At 38.2% G+C, this 22,458-nt stretch overlaps 2 protein-coding genes across 2 annotated transcripts; both read left to right on the forward strand.

Annotated features, from left to right (window-relative positions):
- Nucleotides 1-634: 634 nt before the first annotated feature.
- LOC149084156 (uncharacterized) lies at nt 635-5,660 on the forward strand. The gene is made up of 2 exons (XM_089235454.1): nt 635-680; nt 2,825-5,660. Exons 1-2 carry the CDS (start codon nt 666-668, stop codon nt 5,390-5,392), a joined length of 2,583 nt encoding a protein of 860 aa, XP_089091580.1. The 5' UTR covers nt 635-665; the 3' UTR covers nt 5,393-5,660.
- A 1,155-nt stretch (nt 5,661-6,815) lies between these two features.
- LOC149084157 (uncharacterized) lies at nt 6,816-21,921 on the forward strand. Its single transcript, XM_089234500.1, has 8 exons — nt 6,816-7,094; nt 8,287-8,446; nt 10,117-10,256; nt 13,890-14,075; nt 15,256-15,375; nt 17,323-17,409; nt 20,195-20,339; nt 21,604-21,921. The coding sequence occupies exons 1-8, from the start codon at nt 6,990-6,992 to the stop codon at nt 21,678-21,680; spliced, it is 1,020 nt and encodes a 339-aa protein (XP_089090626.1). The 5' UTR covers nt 6,816-6,989; the 3' UTR covers nt 21,681-21,921.
- The last annotated feature ends 537 nt before the right edge of the window (nt 21,922-22,458 follow it).

Here is a 22,458-nt window from a genome sequence, read left to right on the forward strand (position 1 = left end):
AGCACATATTTTGAAACATTAACTTTCTTTGTTTTTAACACGCAATAAATTCAACAAAAACAAAATTCGACACGTGCGACTCAAGAGAAAAAAAAATAGTTTAAATATTTATGAACCTTTTTCACATAAACAAGAACGGTTTTTTTCTCTCTCCTATACCATCGCGACTTCACAGAACGATCAGTTAGCCGGTTGATACATCATCATATTCAAGGCTCGAGTGCTAAAAGCGATGTAAGACAACACAAAAAAATGGAGGATGGGATTATAATAAGCGGGTCTTCGTACCCTAAAGGTATGAGCCCTGCCCGTCTGTGGCGGTTAAAGAAAATAATATGTATTATAATTTATGCGTAAATGAAAAAAACGAAAAAGAAGTTCCGAGTGAAAAAAAAAACAGAAGTGAAAACTGTAGCAAAAAAAATGATAATAAAGTAAGAAAGTGTCCAACGAGTTTGTTCTTGACCCAATTACAATCGCCAAAAGTCCACAATCCTGTGGTTCTTCTTATAATGAAGAGAAAAAAAAATACTTAATAAAACAAGAATTTTTTTTCTCTCTCTCCCTCCCTTGTCTTCTTCCGCTTATATATAAGGAAATTATTGTATTAATGCCAAAATTTTAGTCACGAAATTTCTACTATCCGTATTAAATCCGAAAGTGAAATGATTATTTTGCCGGTAAGTTATCCAGTGTTACGTCATTATAATACTTACATATGTAATGCCTAGTGATTGAAATTTTGTATATATTCGATAATTATTACAATTTATATTATAAGGGAAATGGTTATTAATATGAATTAGAAGAAAAGTTGTTTATGTATAACGTGTATTTCTCAGCCTATCCAATGCGTTGCTTTAGTTTTAAAAAAACGTAGGTTTAGAGGATTGCGGCGCTTATACTGATGCGGTGTATATATGCTATTGCCAAAGCTAGAAGTTGGCCATTTCGTTAAATGGCCGGCCCAGTTGACTCGGCCAATATCCGAAATTCAGGCTTTCGCCGGGCTTTGGCCGACCTTTACATGTCGATTCCTACAAATCCCTATATATGTATCACAAATGTATCGATATTCAGATTCCTTTGATCGTTAGGGTTGCCATAGCTAACCATAATAATTATGGTTAGCTATCGCTATGTGATAATTCCAAATGGCCATAATTATACCACAAAAAATACGCCAACGTGGTATGACCCCGAATCATAGGGATCGGCGAATGTCCGATCGATATAGGGATGTATAGGGATCGACTGTAAGTCAAGGCGAAAGCCCGAATTTCTGACATTGGCTGGATCAACTGGGCTGGCCATTTAACGAAGCGGCCAACTTCGGGCTTTGGCAGTAACATATACACACTGCATCAGTATAATAAGTACGCCATCAGTAATAATTCAGTGTCAAAGAAACTCACCCTGTTAGTGCTTCTTTTTTTTTGAAAAATACTACCAATGAAACTGATTCGAATATGAATATTGATTTATAATTTATCAATTAATTCAATGCGATTCAAAAATGATTCTGAGAATTTAGCAAGTATTTTCTAAAATATTATTTTGTATAATATAATATAAGAGAAAACTATGATTACTTAATTTAACGATGTAATTATTTTATTTTTTTCTTATAATGGAGAAAAGTAATTTTAGGAAATTTTTCTCTAATAGGGTTGTTAATAAATGGAATAGCTTACCCCCGGAGGTAGTAAATTGCAACACAATTGACACGTTTAAAAAGAAATACGATAAACATGTTGGGGATAAATCGAAAAACTACCCATACTCAGAATAAGACAATTGTATTCTTTATGGGCATTGTATAATATTTTATCATGTGTATTGTTTATAATTTTTGTTAATTACATTTTTAATTGGGTTGCTGTATTTTAGTAATATATGACATCGACTCTTGTTATAGGAATCTTTTCCTCACCCCCGTGGGGTATTTTGGCTGTTGTGGCCTCGTATTCGTATTAGTATTTGAGAAGGAATCGTGTGTGTTTGGTTTTTTTTTTTTTTTTTTTTTTTTGAATTTGAATTTGAATACTGTTTGCGAAAATATTTGGTAAAAAAAATGACTTCAAATTTTTGTCGATAAAAGGTGCTGCAAGGAAACAAATCACATAATTCCAGGATTGAACCTTTCTTTAATCTCTTACAAATTTATAAAATACTACCGTAATTTTTATCGCGCAAATGGTAGTGCAGTCGCTGTTTTATTTTGAATAAAGTTCAAGATTGGAGATGGTTATGCGGAATTGGGAGGTGGTCGCCAGTGAAATTCTTATCAAAAGAGGATCGCGCTTCCAAAAAAAAAGATTTGGAAATCCGCTGGCCCAACATATGTGTAATGTCAGAGCATAGTTTGCCAAAGTTTTTGTTAAATCGCCCCCCTACTTCCAAAAATATCTCCTCTCATCGCCTCCCAACTCAAGCCAACCCATAGTTTCATATAAAAAACCAATAGCTGGACCTGCCCCCCCCCCACAGGACCATTCCATCACCCCCCCCCCCAAGGGGTGATGTTATCCACTTTGGGAAACACTGTGTCAGGGTTCATGTGCTTCCACCTGGCTTCAATATTGGAAATGAAAGTAAAAATGCTGAACTTTAAAGTTTTTCAAATAAAAGACTGGCTCAAATTTTTGCGTTGGTTAAAATTCAAATGTTGAAAATTTTCTATAATATTCCATGTGTGTGTGTGTGTTCACTTTACTACAGATCATTTTCATCTTATAATCCTTTTTTTTTTTTTTCGTATTCCGAGAAAACACGAAATTCGAAAGAAATTAATTATATTTTTTCCCCAATTTTCTTTTTTCAGATCTTCTTCGGCTTCCTGCTTTCACGGGCACTTTCAGCTCCTCTGGGAAATACTGGAGCTTTCCTGTTCACCAGTGGACATCCAGTGAAAGCCCACGCGTACTCAACTGACATCCACCACGGTCCCGTGGTAAAAACCTTCACTGCTTCAGACATTCACCATCACCATTCGGTCCCAGCTTACGCCGCTGATATCCATCATGGCGGACATGTGAAGGGATATGCTTTCAGCAGTGACGTACACCACGGTGTCCATGGCGACTCTCCGGCAACTGTACATCAATCCACCATAGACAACGAAGTACAATCGCATATCAATTACGAAGCGGAACCTGCCTCTAAGGGTTACGTTTACTCCTCCGAAGTTCACCACGCCGAACCAGCAGCAGTAGTGGTTGGCTTAGAGCAGAAGCATCATGCACCTGAATCTATCGCCCTAGAGTTACCGTTGGCTAAAAGTTACAGCTATTCCACTCAGGTCCATCATGATGCATCACCAGATTTCGTAGCAGTGAATGAACCTGCATCTAAAGGTTATGCTTATTCTACAGAAGTGAAGCATTCTGCAGCACCTGCTGAAGCTCCGAAAGGACATGCTTATTCAACGACAGTTCACCATGACACTACTGCAGCTGTTGTAGCACCAGCATCAGATGGTCATTCTTATTCTACTAATGTTCAACACGAAGTACCTGTCTCTGTTGGGTTAGTTGATCATGCACCAATCGGGTATGCTTACTCGACAAATGTTCATCATGATGCTCCTGTGTCAAAAGGCTATTCGTATGCTTCTGAAGTACACCGAGAGTCTCCAGTTACTGCTGTTGCAGCGGAAGTAGTCCCTGCAGCTAAGGGCTATTCGTATTCCACTGAGGTGCACCACGAAGCTCCAGCCGCTGCTGGTCATTCATATACGACAAATGTTCACCATACCGTGCCGGTAGTCGAAGCACATGCACCCAAAGGATATTCATATTTTACTCAAACTCATCATGAAGCTCCTGCTGTTGCAGTGGCAGTAGCACCTGTAGCAAAAGGGTATTCGTATTCTTCAGAAGTGCACCACGAAGCACCGGCAGCTGATGTTCATCACTCAGTGCCGGCGGTAGGAGAACATGCTCCTAAAGGATATTCATACTTTACCCAAACTCATCATGAAGCCCCCGCTGTTGCAGTAGAAGTAGCACCTGTAGGAAAGGGCTATTCGTATGCTACTGAAGTGCACCACGAAGCACCGGCAGCTGATGTTCATCACTCAGCGCCGGCGGTAGGAGAACATGCTCCTAAAGGATATTCATACTTTACCCAAACTCATCATGAAGCCCCCGCAGTTGCAGTAGAAGTAGCACCTGTAGCAAAGGGCTATTCGTATGCTACTGAAGTGCACCACGAAGCACCGGCAGCTGATGTTCATCACTCAGCGCCGGCGGTAGGAGAACATGCTCCTAAAGGATATTCATACTTTACCCAAACTCATCATGAAGCTCCCGCTGTTGCAGTAGAAGTAGCACCTGTAGCAAAGGGCTATTCGTATGCTACTGAAGTGCACCACGAAGCACCGGCAGCTGATGTTCATCACTCAGCGCCGGCGGTAGGAGAACATGCTCCTAAAGGATATTCATATTTCACTCAAACTCATCATGAAGCTCCCGCTGTTGCAGTGGCAGTAGCACCTGTAGCAAAAGGCTATTCGTATGCTACTGAAGTGCACCACGAAGCTCCCGTTGCTGCAGTTCCAACTGGGTATTCATATACCACAGACGTTCATCATTCTGCACCTGCAGTAGAAGCACAAGCCCCTAAAGGATATTCCTATTTCACTCAGAGTCATCACGAAGCCCCAGGAGCGGTTACTGTTGAATCACCGGTGCAAAAAGGATACGCATACTCTACGGAAATCCATCACGATACCCCTGCTGCAGTTGCACTAGGCCACTCATATTCCACTCAAGTTCATCATGAGCAACCAGTACAAGCCCCTGCTTCAGTTGCAGTGGAGGTCCCAGCTATGAAAGGATTTTCTTACGCCACAGAATTTCACCATGATGCGTCCCCAGCCGCCGTTGCAGTAAATATCCCAGCGTCAAAAAGCTATTCTTATTCGTCACAGGTCCACCACGAAGCGGCGCCTGCAATTGTTGGTCACTCTTATTCAACGGACCTACACCATGCTGCACCTGCTTCAGTTGCACTAGAAGCACCCGCAGTGACAGGATACTCCTATTTCACAGAACATGCTGCTCCAGCTGCGGTAGCTGTGGAGGTCCCCGTATCGAAAGGGTACGCATACTCAAATGAGGTCCACCACGATGCCCAGGCGATAGCTCATGCCTCACCAAAAGGATATGCTTATTCGGCAGAAGTTCACCACGGCGCACCTTCGGTCAAGGGTCACTCTTACTCTACTGAAATCCATGCTCCTGTTGTTGGAGCTTTCGCCGACCACGCCGTGAAAGGCTACTCTTCTGAAATCCATCATGGTTCTCTTGGTCTCCCCATTTTCGGCGGAGTTCATCCAAGCCACGTGGCTATAAATAATTACAAAGGAACTCCATTCGTAGGACATTGAGCCAGAAGAACACGTAGTTAATATTCGCATGGACATAAAAAATATTCGAAATTATCTGTAAATTTTGATCCTTCTTTGTCGAGCTAAGAAGAAGCGCTGAACGTATCACCGAACTATTTATATTTTCGACCCAAATTCAAATTTTTCGATATTTTATTTCCTCAACGCAGCTCATCACTAAGCAGTATTTATGTCGCAAATTTTAGGAATACGACGTAATACTGAACGCCCCGCAAGAAACAAAAACTTAATAGTTATAAAAGCGATACAATGGAAAAGAATGTACTATTTTACTTGATTAAAATGTTTTTCGTGTGGTGTATTTCTAATAGAATGTTTTGTTCGGGTATGAGTGTATATATCCTGGACCGTCTTATAATCACTTTACGATCAGAGTCAGAGGTCTTGTGTTCGGGAGCTCTTATTCTGGTGATGGCTACTACTAGTACTAAATCAGACATGCACCTCGTCCATATTCCTCTGCGGAACTCCTAACGAATTGGTTCTGATGATGGCTGTAATCAAAGCTCTTGATTCATGAATATGTCTGCCAATATGATGACAGGGCTCCAACATAGTCCCAACCGTGAATTAAATCAGGCACGGAGACCCATGGCCCCTACATCCTGCAGTAGGGTGCACCTAGGCTGAGATATTTGATGAACCCCCGGTTAGACTGTTCACGGGCCCACCCCCCACAACCTCTAGTATGAATTTGTAGAGTGAGTACAAAAATGATGAGAATCATCTCGCGCCACCCGGGATTGAGACCTGCCAGCCTCACCCTCTTGTGGGGAGGGGGTCACGATGGGGTCCGCAGTTGAATAATAAGGGTTCCACGATAACACCTGCTTAATGATTTATGACAATAAATTAAGAGCAAAGACCTACGCGGGGGAGCAGTGTAATAGTGTCCCCTATTCCCTGAGCAAAAATTAATTTTAAAAAAGTTCAATAATTCGGTAAAAAAAAATTTTTAATCGAAAGAACTTTTTACGTGCTATTTTAACTAATTTCTGTTACGCATACACTTAGCGCACGCACATTCCGGCATGTACTAATCGGTAGTTTCCGAATTTGGCAGCCCTTAAAAAAAAATAGGGTTTAAAGACATTGTTATGGACTTCATTAATGTGTCGGTTGGTGCTGCTATCTATATTTCAAATTAATCATATAGCATTTTTTTTTTTTTTAATATATATGTCCCGTTTCTTTTCTGAAATATGGTAACAGTATTTCATAAATTAATCTGTTCACCACATTCCACAATTTCAATCCAAGATGGTTGAAATATAGTTATATAATAATTGAAATGCTTGAATTTCGCATCATCAATATAAAAACTGCAATTTTTTTTATTATCCGAAAAATGCCAAAAATGAGCGTGTATAGTCTTCCTCCCTTCATTATCGTAACTGTGCTGGAAGCATGTGATGTCCGGATGTAAACAAACGGCCGGGGGTTTCACTTTAAGGACGGACGCCAGCAATTTTAACGAAACAGCTGGACCGACATGTTAATTTAACTGTCAGTTTTAATTAACTTAATCGATTAATAGATTTTATAGCGCTGGTTTCGATTAATTCCAAGTATCAGTATGAGTTTGAATGCTGGAGAAGAAGCGGCCTCCTTTCCTATATCTTTGAGCGACTTGAACCTCAGGAGCCCCCCGAGACGAGTACAAAGCACAGTATGTGGCCAAGTAAGCAGCTTTTAAGTCATTGCAAATGTTAATCTCCACGTGTTTTTTCACGTAAATATTTAATCATAATCGTGTATATTTATGTAATAGTCTATCTATACCTATCAGTGAATGAATCGCCCACCTCCGAGTAGTAATCATATTACAGAAGCGCCGACATGAAGAAACCATTGGGAGGGGTAGGGATTGAAAGTTGCTGGTCGTCCCGTATATACGGGACTCAAGCGCGTACGCAGGAGATAGAGAGGGGTGCATTTTGTTTTTTATTTTTCAGAAATTGGGGAGGGGTCTGCAAAATTTATTGTAGGGGCCTCATCCCCTGGATTCCGGTGCCTACGTCATATTAGATACATTGCTAATCTAGTGTTGTATCTGATTTTTCAGACACAACACTAGATACACACTCAGACTGTCAGGTATCCACAATTATACTTTGGGCACAGTTCACTCAGTAGTAAATTGCCCATGGTGAAGACCGAAGCTGTGTTCAGTTTAAAAGAAAGAAAATATGTGCATGCTTCATTTACTGATCTGCCATCCCAAGGAAGTGGCTGCGGACAGGTTGGCCGCTGACCCAGTGCCGTCTTAAGGCATGGGCCCACCCGGGCACCTCACAAAAATGGGATCTGGTTGAGATTTTCGAAAATTTGCCTGGTAGGGCCTCAGAAAAATCATTTGGCCCAGGGGCCCATGATGCACTTAAGACGGCCCTGTGCTGACCACATATAGAGGTGGCTACAGAATGGGGCTGATTTTTTATATTATGTCGATGAAGCCTAGCCTATTGTCTGTCCCAAGGAACACTGGCCGCTTTGGGGAGTTTCACGGTATTTTCTTTTGGTGAAGTGCTGTTGTGTGTGCACTCTCCAAAAACGTCCTCTATCGTCTTTACTATTCTATCACATATACACGCTCTGTGATCAGAAATGCTTGTTTAGGTGTCTTATACCACCTCTTAAAGTTAGTCCCATGAATTTTAAATCACCCTGTATGAAATTTTAGGCACCAATGCCGATTGTTTTTGTCACCATAGTGACTTGACACCTAGAATTTATCAGGAACCTCTATATAATAAATTTTGACACCTCTGTCTAGTTTGACAGCTCTGTGGCCCTTCCCCATTGCTACAAGTTTCGGGATATTAAAGTTTATCAATATTTAATTTGTATAGTTTTTATCGTTATTATTTTAGGTAAGATCTTTCACTGAAGTGAGTGCATTAGAATGGATTTATATGGTCTTTGCATTCCTGGCTCTTGTCACTTGCCTTGGACTAACGATCGAACGACTTGTTAGCCACGCCTTGAAATCGAGCGATTTCACATTTGCTATACTGCTTTTGTTAACTGTTGGTAAGCTCATGTCTTTTGCTTTGAATACCGATTCGTGCTGAGAAAGTTTGGGAAATTGTCTTTTTAATGTACACTGGTGTAAGAAATTAAGAGAATTTGCAGACTTGGTTGATTATCTCTAGAACTACTGTACCGATTTTAATGAAATTTGATATGTACATACATTGATACAATACAAAACAAATAACCATTCAATAATTGTGTAATGCACACGCATGATCGTGCGTAACACTCGTTGGAGTCGGAAGGTATGAAACAGCGGTTGCAGAATAAACAAAAAAATGGGTTAATAGGGGGTATGGTCCCCTCTTACAGATATGCAGGTCTCGTAGCGTGATTTCATACTTGAAATAAAGCAGTTTATCATTTCCTGTGGCAATTGGTCCCACTCGTTCACCAACGCTGTTTTCATTCCCTGGATGGTTCCCGGAGGGGGGGTTGCGAGTTGCAGTTGCCCTCCCCAGAGCGTCCCAGACATGCTCTATAGGGTTAAGGTCTGGAGATCTGGCTGGCCAATCCATCCGGCGAATATCCTCACTTTCTAGAAAATCGTCGAACAGAAGAGCTCTATGTGGCCTCGCGTTATCGTCCATTAAAATGAACTCAGGGCCAACTGCACCCCTTGAAAGGCGAACATAGGGCTCCAAGACCTCATCACTATACCTCACACCAGTCACAGTGCCTCTTTCAAAGACATGGAGAGGTGTGCGGCCATCCAACATGATGCCTGCCCAGACCATTAAACTTCCTCTGCCATAATGGTCGATTTCGCGGACATTGGAGTGTAGGTAGCGGGTCCCTGGTTCTCTCCATATGAACGTACGGCGAGAATCTGTGCTTAGGCTGAACCGGGACTCATCAGTGAAGAGAACGGTTGCCCATTGATCCATACTCCAATCTCTACACTCTATCCACCATGATAAACAGATTCTCCTGTCCGTAGAAGTGAGCGGGATGCAAACAGTAGGTCTTCTTGCAAACAACCCTCTCTCATGAAATCTTTTGGAAACAGTCACCCTCAATACACGGGTTCCTGTGGCTGCATACAAGTCACGAGAGAGCTGAGAAGCTGTGGCACTCCTGTTACGCCTCGCTATAATAGACAAATGGCGATCTTCTCTGGCCGTCGTGGCTCTTGGACGACCTTGCCCAGGCTTTCTCTCGATGGATCCGGTATCCTGGAACTGTTTCCATAAATTACACACGACGCTGGGCATTAAATTGAACTCTCTACAAATCTGGACTTGAGATTGTCCTGCTTCTAGCCTCCCCACAATTCGCCACCTCATTCCATCATCTAAATGTTGGGGATTACTCAGTTTTACTGTTACAATTTGAAATTAACCGATTGCTGCAAAATAACACCAAGAAATTCGCCGAGGTGTGCTAGCAAACGAAATGCGTCTTAACTTACGCGCGCTTGTAAAGTCTGTTTCTCTACTGGCTCCGCCTACACACATGTGTACGCTTACGCATTTGACGTACAAGATTTGCATTTTTGTCTAGAAGCAGTGGTTTTACATTCAGTTCAGTTCTTTTCATGAAATTCGATAAAATATGCAAATTCTCTTAATTTATTTCACCAGTGTATAATTTCTATCTATAAAAGAGGTGTGCTTGATGATCAATTTCGATATATTTTTGATAATTTATCTATTTGTCTTCCGCAGTATTCTGTTGCTATTATGTTGTGCATTCCGTATTGACTGAGCGAGGTGATGAGCTCCTTGTCTTTGTAGTCAGCAATGGCATAGTGTTCATATACTGTATCATGAACTATGTATCGCAGGACAGGAGTACGATAAAAACGGTACATTCTCGTTTGTTCTTCTGCCTGTTTATGCTTCATCAAGAAATTTTTCTGAATTATGTGTATTTTTTCAAAAATTTGTATAGCTTAATGATAGTGACATGTTATGCTGAATATGATTTGTGTAGTGTCGAGTATACCAAGTTGAAGTGATTATGTGCCTTGTCCAAAAGCCCCATTCTTTCACCAAGTAGCTGCAATTTTCTATCATTTTAGCAGCATTATAACATTGAAAGGGGGAAAAAAACATAAGTGTAACCATACATATGGTAGAGCCACACATGCATACACACAACATGTTCCGGCATATACTAATTCATAAGAAATTCCCCAGAGGAATGTTTGCAAGGTGCACATATGATTAAGTAATAGTAAGACCACAACCGTGCAGTTGTGGTTGCAGGATTCGGACCAGATCTTCCGTGATGACAAGGACCAAGGATAGCTACACCATTGCACAGTATCCAATAAAAACCCTGCCCACGAGGGCAAGATTGCTTGTGCATTGGGGTTTCTCGTCTTGAAATAGAGTCCATTTGACAACTTTCTCCCCCCCTTGTAGGGAAAAAAAGAAGCTACAGAAATTGCAACTTTCTTTTGAGTGGATTTATGGCGATTCGTACATCTTTCTCCATAATCCTCTGCACTGGGAATGAAAAAAACTGGCATGACCAGAACTGGATTCATGTTTGATGGGGGCCCCTAGAGGCTATTGAAGGTAATGGTCCTCATTATATGTCCAACTCCAGCTGTCCTTTGTGACTTGCTGACTAACTGTCACTGTTTTTTGTAATGTGAACATTCGTAATGTGACAACAAAATTCCAAACTTCTAATTTCAATGTGTTGAAATTTGATCTTTGAGTAGTTTATCCAAAAATAACAGTTTTAGATTTTTGAGGCCCTTTGCAAACCTAGGGGCCTACGCTGCTGCCTGTCTGGCCTATAGAGAAATCTGGCACTGGGCGTGACTTGAAAAGGGGATTCCCCCCCCCTTTTTACTAGGGAATCTGCCATGCCCCCCCCCCCTCCACAAAGGCAGGGCTGACATGGCCCTGAAACAGTTATCATTTTTTTTCATGCAATAAATTCAATATAGAAGGGCCCATGAAAAGTCTGTTCCTGGGCCCACCAAAGATCCCAGCCTGGGGCCCCTGATCTAGTATGTGGGTTCCATGGAATCTGCATTTCCACCAGTTCACTCTCAGTCAAAGGCTAATCAAAGATATAGCCACTGCGAGCAGACATGGATCCAGACAGAACAGCTCCCTTGCCCCCATGGAGAGCCTGGGTACAATGGAATCGTTTTTAACTACTCCTAAATGGAAAACCACCAAGAAAATGTGGCAGAAAAGATTTGAAGATCGTTGGAGATGGTGCTTTAGGCTTCTTTTCTCAATACGTGAATTTGCAATGTTAAAGCTTTCTTTAAAAAATAATGATGTGATGAGAAATGATTTTGTTTTGTGAAGCACGGGATGCTGTACAACTCTGTGACCTTAACTTTGAAATAAATTATCCCACTTTCGCCTGACTACTACCACTATTTAACTGTAGGTGCACCTCGGACACATTCCTCTACGGAATTTCTAATGAATTGGTACATGCTGGAATGCGTGTTGTGAACCTAGCATGACGTTTGTTTCTGTGTAATGCTTGTTGTGTGTGTAGTGCTGTCATCTGCTGTCAATTTTTCTAATTATGGGTGATGAGCGAAGTGTGATAATTGTATCTTTGCAGGCCTGATGCTTTCTGTCGCGAGACTTTTCAAAGGGTGAGATCGGCTTGCATTCGTGCCTCAAAGTTGAGAACCACAGAAAACCAACTTCAGCCGACCATCACTGTGGAGATGGTGGGGTTCGAATCCCACTTGCTTAACTGCTAGCACTACTTAATCCAACATGCACCTTGCACACATTCCTCTACGTAATTTCTAACGAATCTGCACATGCCAGAGAGAGAATGTGTTTTCTGAGTGTATGCTTGGCCCTAACGTATTAATGTTGTCGAGTTGTGCTTGTTTTGTGTTCATGTTGCCATCTTGCTTTAATTTTCTGAAGTGCAGATGGAAATGCCTGAAGTTTTCATGTTTTGTCAGTATTATGTTGTAGGTGTGTCTGCTCTCTGCGAAGAGACTTTTTCAAATGGAAGATCAGCTCACATTCGTGCCTCAAAGCTGTAAAATCACAGAAAACCAACTTTAACCGAACACGACTGTGCCGTCAACAGGGTTCAAACCTGGATCCTCAGGACGAGAGTCTAGCACAATGTTCACGCAGCAGCACAGTGGCAACTTGCTTGACTACTACTAAACCAGACATGCACCTCGTCCATATTCCTCTGTGACAAATTCCTCTTCTAACGAATTGGTACATGTTGGAATGTGTGTGTATGTATAATGAGCCTTCCCTGAAATTCGTTTCTGTATAATGCTTGTTATGTGTAGTGCTGACATCTGCAATCAATTTTTTAAACTATGAGTTATTTCTCAACTCATAGTGAGTGAAGTGTAACGAATGAATAATTGTAACGTTGCACTTGCTTTACTACTACTGCTAAACCGAACATGCACCTCGCACACATTCCTCTATGGAATTTCTGATGAATTGGTGCATGCTGGAATGTGTGTTCTGAGTGTATGCTTGGCCCTAATGTATGTTATGTACTAATTTTGTGTTCATGCTGCCATCTGGCTTTCATTTTCTTAAATAAAGATGGAATTGCTTGAATTTTCATGTTTTGTCAGTATCGTGTTGTAGACTTCTCGCTTGACTGCAAGAAGTCTTCTCACCGTGCAGTCAGAACCACCTTTAGGGGTATGTGGCAGGTGCAGTTGCTCCAGGCCCCGCAGTTTGGGGGAACCCTGCAGTGAAGAAGTGAAAAAATACACATATATCCAACAAGTTGTTTTTTTTCATACTAAGCAAGATTCTGAGGTTCAGTTAATTTGATTCTGGAATTTTTATCAGTTCTCTGATTTTTTTTTCGCTCATTAATGCTGAATTTTCATCATCAATTCTGATGTTTTTCTCTCTCATTAGTTATGGATTTTCAGCAATTTTGAGATTTTTTCTTTCATTAATTCTGAATTGTCAATGAGTGGATATATTTTTTTTTCAACATTCCTGTATACTCTGCAGTAACGCATGAATCTTTGGATTCCCGATTCCTCTCTTTCCTCTCCCCCCCCCCTCAAAATATTTTGAGGGGGGGGGGGGTATTAAGTTTAACAAACTTATCTAGTCCTGAAATTATTTTTGCACCGGGCCCTACATGCAGTAAGACACAAACCTGCTGGTAGAAAGAAAAACACACTCTGAATCAGCTATAAATAGTAGTCTTCGAAAAAAAAAATTATGAAAATGACCATAACATCACAAAAATTATAAAAAAATTACTTTAGGTTGCCAGTAACTGACACAAACCCACACGGGTAAAGGGCTTACATCCTGGAAGGGACAGAGCCCGGGTCGTGTCCGGTCTTAACAAAGTGACTAACACAAGGTTGAATTTAAATCTGATTGCATCATAGTTTTCTGACCTCTGTATTATTTCTGTGATTTATCCGCGATTTCAGTTTGCTGCTAATGATCTTCAAGAAGGTAAAATTATTCTTTCTCTTTTTTTTTTTTAGGTTAGACTGATCATTGTTTGTATCATTAGTCCAATCCTGATAGGCGTTGGAGTTTATCTAGCTATACGTTATTTTCGATCAAATAATCTTATCTTCAATACTGTTGGAGGTATAGCTGAGCTGCAGAAAGCTTGTCAGTATTTCTTCTACTGCTCTAGTCTTCTTGAGTTTGATCTGCAGCTGCAGGTGAATTTATCTAATTTTATTGTTATTTTATTCTTTGGCAAGACCATTAAAAAGCAAACGTATGAACACTTTTCCCAGATAATATTAAAGAGAAAATTTCCCAAGAGATTTGGTTAACACCTAAAAAAAAAAATCATTTTTCAAGTCATCAAGATATTTTATGTTTGTTATACAGGGTTCCCAGCGACCTGCAAAGTCAGGGAAATGGAAAATGGTCGGGGAAAATTGAAAATATTTGGCAAGAATCACAGGGAAAAGTTCTGTGAAGGGGAAGAAAAACAAACTTGAAAAAAAATTCAAAACTTTAGAAGGTTAAGACTTTGAATTATACTTCTTCCTTCCAAAGTTTCGGTCAGGGAAATTTTTGGGTTTGGTTCAGGAAAATGATAAAGCAGATTTTACTGGGAACCCTGTTATATTCATTAAACTTTCTTACAGAAGTAGCTAAAAACAACTTTCTCACCCCAGAGTATGTTCCACTGCTCTAAATGATGCAGAATTTGCACTGCAAATGATTCAAATTTCTTTTCATTGGATTAAATGAAAGAAATTCTTAAAAAATTTAAACAAAAAAAAGTAGTACAGAACTCTGCCAACAGGTGGTGCAGTCTTGTGAATAACAAAATTTTCTGATTTCATGATAGTGTTTTTTTAACATAGTAAAAGTTTATAAAGTCCTGGAAAATTCTAAAAACTGTTTAAAACTGTTTTTCTTGAGAATAAAATCATTCTTTGCTCCTAAAAAATTTGGCTGGTACCTAAATTTTTTTTCAATTTATCAAGTCCTGACTTTAGGCATGGTAAAACCCCTCTTATCAGTCACCTCTCAGATGCAGTCACCCCTCTTTTGCAGTTAAATAATAATTCCCCGGGTGTATTTGAAGTGTACATTTCAAACCTCTGCTTAATGACCACCTCTGTTTTAGTGACAATCTTTTTTTTTCTTACCAGTTTTCACAAAAGAGGGGTTTTACTGTATTTTCTTTGTCCAACATATGCAAATAAGTACTATTAGTTTTGCCATGCCATATAATGCACTGTAATTATATTAATGTACCGAACGTACAATTGAGATAGTTTGTAATGATGATATTGCTGTTCCGAATACTATAATGAAATAATAGTTCAATTATATTTCATCTCTATTTTTATTGTCAGTGATGTTCGATATTTCTTGCAGCTAAGTATGTTAATCTTAGTTATGGGAAAAGAAGGCGGTGACATGAGCTTGCTCCAGCAAGTGATTCTTGGATCTGGTGTGCTTCTCACTCTGATTTTCATTACCTTAGGATTCATTGGTGTAAGCATTTATTTCATCTTTTTTTTTTTAATAATTAAAGGCAGCCACTTTTAAAATTGTATTGATAAACTTAACTTCATGGGGGGGGGGTGATATGCATGCATGCATACAAGAAATATTAATTCATGTGCAGGGTCGCAGCAGACAGGTCTTATGAATGCCTTACAAGATGTGGGTCTCCGGTGCGAAAATAATAGAGGGGCATTTTGATAATTTTGTGTCAGAGTTATCCTGATTTTATATACTCCGTGGGGAAAGGGAAATCGGCTTCAAAAAAATTCATATATTATCACACCATATACAGGAATATTGAAAAATATTTATACAAAAAAATACGGACATAATTAAATGTAAGAAAAATAATTATAATAAATATATAATACCGATAATTCCAGCCTGCCATGAAAATTCTGAATAAATGAAATAAATAATTCCAAAATTGATGAAAATTCAGAACAAATGAAAATTCAAAATTCCAGAATTGTTTCTTTTCAGATGAAAATACAGAAAATTCCAGAAATATTTCTTTTCAGATGAAAATACAGAAAATTCCAGAATTATTTCTTTCTTGGTGAAAATAAAGAACTCCAGAATTGATAAAATTCAGAATTTATTAAAGAAACTTCCAGAATTGGTGGAAATTCAGAATTTATGAAAGATAATAAATAATAAAAAAATATTTCTTTTTCTAAATGAAAATGCAGAGTACTAGAATCATTTTTTTTTCTAAATGAAAAATGCAGGTACCAGAAATATTTCTATCTAGATGAAAATTTGTTATTCCTGAATTGATTCCCAAAATGTGGGGCCTGGTGCGATCGCACCTGTTACACACCCCTAAGTGCAGCTCTGTGCATAACATACCAGACAGTGGCAAAGCTAAATTTAAATATTCCTTTCACCTCACTTTGATTTCTAATTACGCATTTGTGAGGATCTCGTGTCATGGTATTGAAATGTTTATCCCAGCTGACTAAGTATCTCTAGTTGTTTTTTCCAATGCAACAACCTTAAAAACCTTTTTTACATGTTGAAACTGAATCTATCGAAAACTTTCAGCAATTCTTTGCACTTTTACTTGTATAGGAAGTCAAGAAATAAAAACTTAGGTAACACAGCACATCATTCTAAAGTTTGAATAAGGGATCAGATGAGCAGAAGGCTGAAATATGACCTGAATAGTGCCTATGCATCATTACCTAAACATTTCTAATCAGATTCACAATAAACTGTGGTAACCAATGGCGACAGTGAGAAATGCAACTTTTGCCAATATAGGCTATGCTCTTTGTTCCTTTTAATTTGTCACTGCTGGTGAAATGGTGTTTGTAGAGGGGAGAGAGAAGAGCTGAAACCTGTTCTCACTTTCCATCATTATCTTCATTTTCATGAGCAAGAGAATTTCTCCCTCTATGATAATTTTTTCCTAAGGGAACACGTTATAGTTCAGAAAATAGACATCAGTTATCATAAGGGACTTGATAAATCCCAGATTGCCATATCGATCAAAAAATTTATATTTTGCTCCTAAAAATTTTCTGTTCGTGATTACTGGATTAGAGTCTGAAGATAACATTATTTTTTTGGAATTTATGGCAACCTACCTGCTAACATGGAAAGAAGTCCCAAAAAAGTAGGAAAAAATATTTTAAAACTGTTTTCTTTAGGGGGTCGTAGCATAAGCTAGTGCCTATATTTATCAAGAGCCCTGAGTTATTAGAGTTCTGGATAAACAGAGGTGGGAGAAAAGTGAACGTTATTGAATAAAATTTATAACATAAAATGATGAATGACCTATTGAGCATCTTACATATGAGATAACCTTTTTCTGAGATTTTTCTTTATTTTTCATGAATTGGTTTCTTCCTGTCCATGTTGTTAAGTAAATCTGACTTATAGAAAAGTGTCGTTCTTGTAAAAAAAAATGAAAAATTTATCCTTGAACAGATAAGAAGAGAAAACATCACTATCATGATAATGTTTTATGCCCTTGGATTATTAGAGCCTGCTTATGTTGCCTATAAATTTTATTATGTGAGTATACATTTTTACCCATCTTATTGTCTTATATATTATTCTCGTTTATCAGTTTTTTCCATGGATATGAGCTGGACCATTTCTAGAAATTTTGCCGCCTGAGGCAAAAATGATGACAACTTTGATGTTGTCATCATTGTTGATGACAAAAATGATGGCAAAAAAAAGTGAATGAAGATCATTGCGATAGATTTTAGCAAGAAAGTTTTCATATTGTGGAGGCTTTTTTTCAAATGTTTTCTTGCCTCTTTGCCAAGCACGTCAATTAAACTACAAAGTGAAACTACCATTTTTTAACATGCATAAGAGATAGAAAACCTCATGAATAAGGGATTCTTCACCCCCCCCCCCCCCGATTTTTTTTGTTTTAAAGTTTGGAAAGAAGTTTTCATCAAAGATATTTTTTTATTCATCTCATAGAAACCATTAAATTCCTCATCACTTTCTTTCCATCTGATACATAATGATCAGCTACATCAATTAGTTCATCATCAGAGTCACTCTCATGTAAATTGCAAGGAATTAAGTAATTTGTTAATATCTATAATACTATCCATGTATAAGAAACCCTTCTGTTTTTGGCCATAATTTTTTTGCAAAAAATAGTTCCTTATACATGTTAAAATACGGTAGTTTGTAATATGCTTGATAGACACATTTGATATGAAACCACTTCTTATCATGATAAACCATAAAACCACCCCAACCCATATAACATGTACTGTAATTTCTAAAGGAAGCGCACCACCTGCAAGAAAATTGCCTAATAAATTCCAAAACATCAGGAATGCTATATTGCTCATAAGCACCACAGTTGGGAAAGATTTCCTGATGAAATCTGGAACTTTTTTTTACTTGTTCATTTTACCTCATTCATTTGCAGTTGATATTGATATACTAACATTTCATAAAAATTCAAGCATTTACCATCTTCACTTCCAAAATATGGGAGACAGGGGCAAAGTAAGAACACGAAACAAACAACTCTGACATAAATACATTAGGGGCCACAGATACGTGTACAGTTTCGTAGTAGTAGTAGTAGTTATTAGTGCACAGTGATAAGACTATTCCTCTACCACCATGAAGGCTACAGTCAAGTTCCCGGGTTCGAACCTGGGGAAGAACATACTTCTTTCAGTACTAAACTTGAGGCAACCACCAATGGATAGTGCCGCAATATACATTCTCTATGAAAATCCCCCATGTGCAAGATAAGGGCAGAAGTATAACATGACTTTCTCTGATGAGAAAGATTTCTGACCCAACTTGATCAGTAGTAAATTGCTGTATGGCAATATGACCAGAATATGTGGGCGGTAAAATAGTAGTCACAAATGCACGCGGAAGTGTTGATTTGGCAATACAGTGGAACTTCAGTTAACGAGTGGTTTGGTTAATGAGCAATTTGCATAACGAACAAAAATTTGGGCAAATTTTAACTCGGTTAATGAACGATGATTCGCAGTACGAGAAAAAATTTTGCTCTTTGTTCATTCATTTTCACGTTATCACCACTGAGCTGATGATTTTTTTGCTTTGGCCCACACACGTGTTATGGAATTGTGGATAATATTCTCCCCTAAAGTCTCTGGTAAGCCTGCCTCACTCGGAAAATTAGCATGTGCTGTGTGAATAATTACGATACAAAACTAGATGTAGCGTTGTAGTCATGTGCTCAAAGTTGTTTTTTTTTTTTGCAAATTCTGCTTGGAGAAAACTGTGGGCTGATTTACATTATTGAACATGACTTTGAAGGGCTAGCTCATGAACTGGAGCCACTACTTCTCTAAGGGATTGTGTGCTTGGGGGGAAGACTATAAACTGAGGGTGCACGAGGAGGGCATTCAAGAACTAGTGGGGGGGGGTGAAAAATGTCTAGGAATTGAAGGTAGATGAAGTGATGGATTTCTTTTCCACGCACCAGCAAGAGTTTATGGATGGTATCTTTCATCTGAGAGGAAGAGAGAAATAAGATGTCCCTCACATATAAAATGAGATTAGAGAGATGTGTAGAATGTGGGAATCTGTGCAAAACTGTAGAAAAGAACCACCCAAATAAAGCTGTAGCAATGTGTGAGCAATGAATCTATCCAACGAACACTGCAATTTCTCCTTTCTTAGAAATCCTAAAAAAGATGCAAAAGCAAGTGTCATTGGATAAGGCTCTTTTTGAAAGTCATGTAAAAAATATAGTTTGCAAACAACAAGGAGTAAATTGTCCTAAATAATAGTCTTCCTTTCTCTCATCGTTTAGAGTAAGTTAATTGTCAATCATGTTTGTAAACATTATCATATTGCATATTTATTTATGGCATTATTTATATTATGTATATTCTATTGTAATATTTGTTATTATTATTGTGTTTAATTATTGATTGAATGTCATTTTTATGTGAATGAATAATTGCGGATTTCTATTATTTCCTATGGGGAAGTTTGATTCGGATAACGAGCACATTCGTGGAACAAATTAAGCTCGTTAACTGAAGTTCCACTGTATTTCCAGTTGTGTCGATAGTGAAAATCACAAGCTATCAAAACTTTTATTGCAAAAATTTGAGGAAAAAAATTGTAGACAAAACTCTCTGAAATGTTGCATCACCGAAAATGTATCATAACCTTGAAACAAAACTTTTCCCTTTTTCTAATATTTACTACTTATTTCATTGTTCTTGCAATAAAGAATTTAAGTTTATCAATTTTTTTTGTTAGTTTGGTATCTTTGCAAACCCATAATGCAGTTTCCTTTACGATATAAATTTTTTTTTTTTAATTGCAGGCTGGTAAATATGAAGACACAGACAGTGAAACTTATGAAAGTACATTCGCCTGTGGTTGTTTTGCATTAGCAATTTGGTTGCTGTTGATGGCATGTACATGGTATTATTCGACGCATTGGTTTGGGAGAGGCTTGAAAGAAACATGTAAGCATTTCACAGTGAATTAAAATAATATGTTAACAGGTAATATCTGCTTTTATGATAGGCCGAATTTAATTGCCTGAAATTCTCAAAAATTAACATCTATAGATTTTTTTTCAAATAATTCCTAATTGGTGGGTTTGATTCATCTATATTTTTTGATGGTCATAACTTAATGTCAAATCCTAGACATTAAAGGAGGGACAGTTGACTAGCCAAGGAAGACATGATGTATTTATATAGCTGAGCTTTACTTTCCTTTAAAGTAATAACAGGTTGCTAAGAGATTAACAGCAGCATGGCAGACTATAAAATTTTGGTAACGATAGGTAGCATTCATTTGTGAAAATAACATGGATAATCCTGGTATAGGACAGGATGTTATAGCATGAAATATGGTGTGACAGAAAGCGCAGGATACTGACAATGTTTTAGATGTTTTTTTTCAGGAAATTGTGTCAGCTACCAACACTGGAAAGAGGGAAAAGGAATAACTAAGTCTCAGAGATTTTGAGAAAATGTTATTTTATACCTTCATGCTTGAAAATATATATTATGCTTGGTTCTTGAGAAATTTATCTGGTGCCTAAATCATTTCTGGTCTTATTTCAAGAGGCTTCATTTTCTGGGTTTGCACTCACTGGAATGGCATAGAATCGCTGCAGATCTGAAGATGTGCTACAAATTAGTGCACCAAATGGTTTATTTACCACCGGGAGAACCTTTTTTTGAGATCATAGATGAGTTAACCTATGGAGGCATTGCTTCCAAATAAGAATACCAACAGCCGGAAGAGATTGCTTTTTCCACGGATGCAGATGCAGTGTGGCGAGAATATGGAACAGGCTGACATCAGAACTTGTATGCGTCTCCTATGCATGATTTGCTTCCACTATTAAGGAGTTGGACCTGGCTCTGTATGCAAAATGCTTTCCATTCTATTATTTTTATTTTATTACTTTTCCAGTGTGAGTGCATTTCATGCCTTCTGGGGTTTTTTGTAAATAAATAAATTTGTGGAATCCTGACAGTAAGTATATTGTTTTCAATATTTTTTTTTTAATTAAATAATCTGACAGCTGATAGAATTTAATGCTGCCACCACTATCGACAAGATATCAAAGCACTATATTTTGACATTTATGAAAGAAAGTGGCATTTGAAAACAACTTTCACAATCCCTAATTTTTTTTTTACAAAAAATGTCTGAATGAAAGTTCACCATAGTTTGCTCTATAAATCTGACATTAAATATGTTTCTTTGCAGTGCACGGCTATCAGCCGCAGTCAACATCCAATCCAGTATCAGCGGTAGACAGTGGATCAATGAAAGAGCCATCATAAAAATTTTGTGTTTCTTGCAGAGGGCAGAAATGAAGTATTATCGTATCCGTCATTGTCGCTTTTTTTCTCTCAGAGAGGAATTAATGGAAAAAGTTCTGGAGGTATCCCCATCAAGCATTCATGTGATTTACCTCAAGCTTCAATAATTTGCTTTCCTGATTATGTGCATAATGTTCATGAAGATAATTCTGAAACATTTTTTTAATGCGAAAAATGAAGTCGTCTGTTTTCTTAAAATCTATGTGCTCGGAAAATTTTTGTCTTTTATATATTTTATAAAATAAACTTTTCTAATTGTTGAACAAGTGTTTTCTGTTGAACATGAAAACTGTCTTAAACCCAATATAAGGATGTTCTATAAGTAAGTTTGGTGTAAAGATAAATTCAAAACTTTCTATCTTGATACTGACAGGGCCGAAAATAATTCTAGATAGAGGTTTGACTAAAAATAGAATGACTATAATGGCTCAAAATGAAAAGATGGACATTTTTAGACTGTCCTAACTACTATTATTTAATCATATGTTGCACCTTATAAACATTCCTGATGAACTGGTAAATGCAGGAAAGCATGTTCTGAGTGAACCTAATTTATGTTGTCAGAGTTATGCATGTTTCGTGTTCCAGCTGTGCCGCCATCTGGCTTCATATATGTTAGTGAAAATAGCCAATGTAGAGGTTGTCCTTACTACTACTTAATCAAAATGTCAATCCCGATCCTGGCCTGTAAGCATTCCTCTGAGGAATTTCTAATGAAATGGTACTTGTAGAAATATGT

This window comes from Pholcus phalangioides, unplaced genomic scaffold (genome assembly GCF_987345545.1).
Source record: "Pholcus phalangioides strain wild (caught in Gottingen) unplaced genomic scaffold, Ppha-v1.0 ptg000008l_1, whole genome shotgun sequence".
NCBI lineage: Eukaryota > Metazoa > Arthropoda > Arachnida > Araneae > Pholcidae > Pholcus > Pholcus phalangioides.

What these genes read in the sequence shown, in the direction of transcription:
- LOC149084157 (XM_089234500.1), top strand. Translation starts at nt 6,990, where the DNA reads ATGAGTTTGAATGCTGGAGAAGAAGCGGCCTCCTTTCCTATATCTTTG. An exon ending in AGTTTGATCTGCAGCTGCAG is followed by an intron (nt 14,076 to 15,255) that starts GTGAATTTATCT and finishes TATTTCTTGCAG; the next exon opens with CTAAGTATGTTAATCTTAGT. An exon ending in TTGCCTATAAATTTTATTAT is followed by an intron (nt 17,410 to 20,194) that starts GTGAGTATACAT and finishes TTTTAATTGCAG; the next exon opens with GCTGGTAAATATGAAGACAC.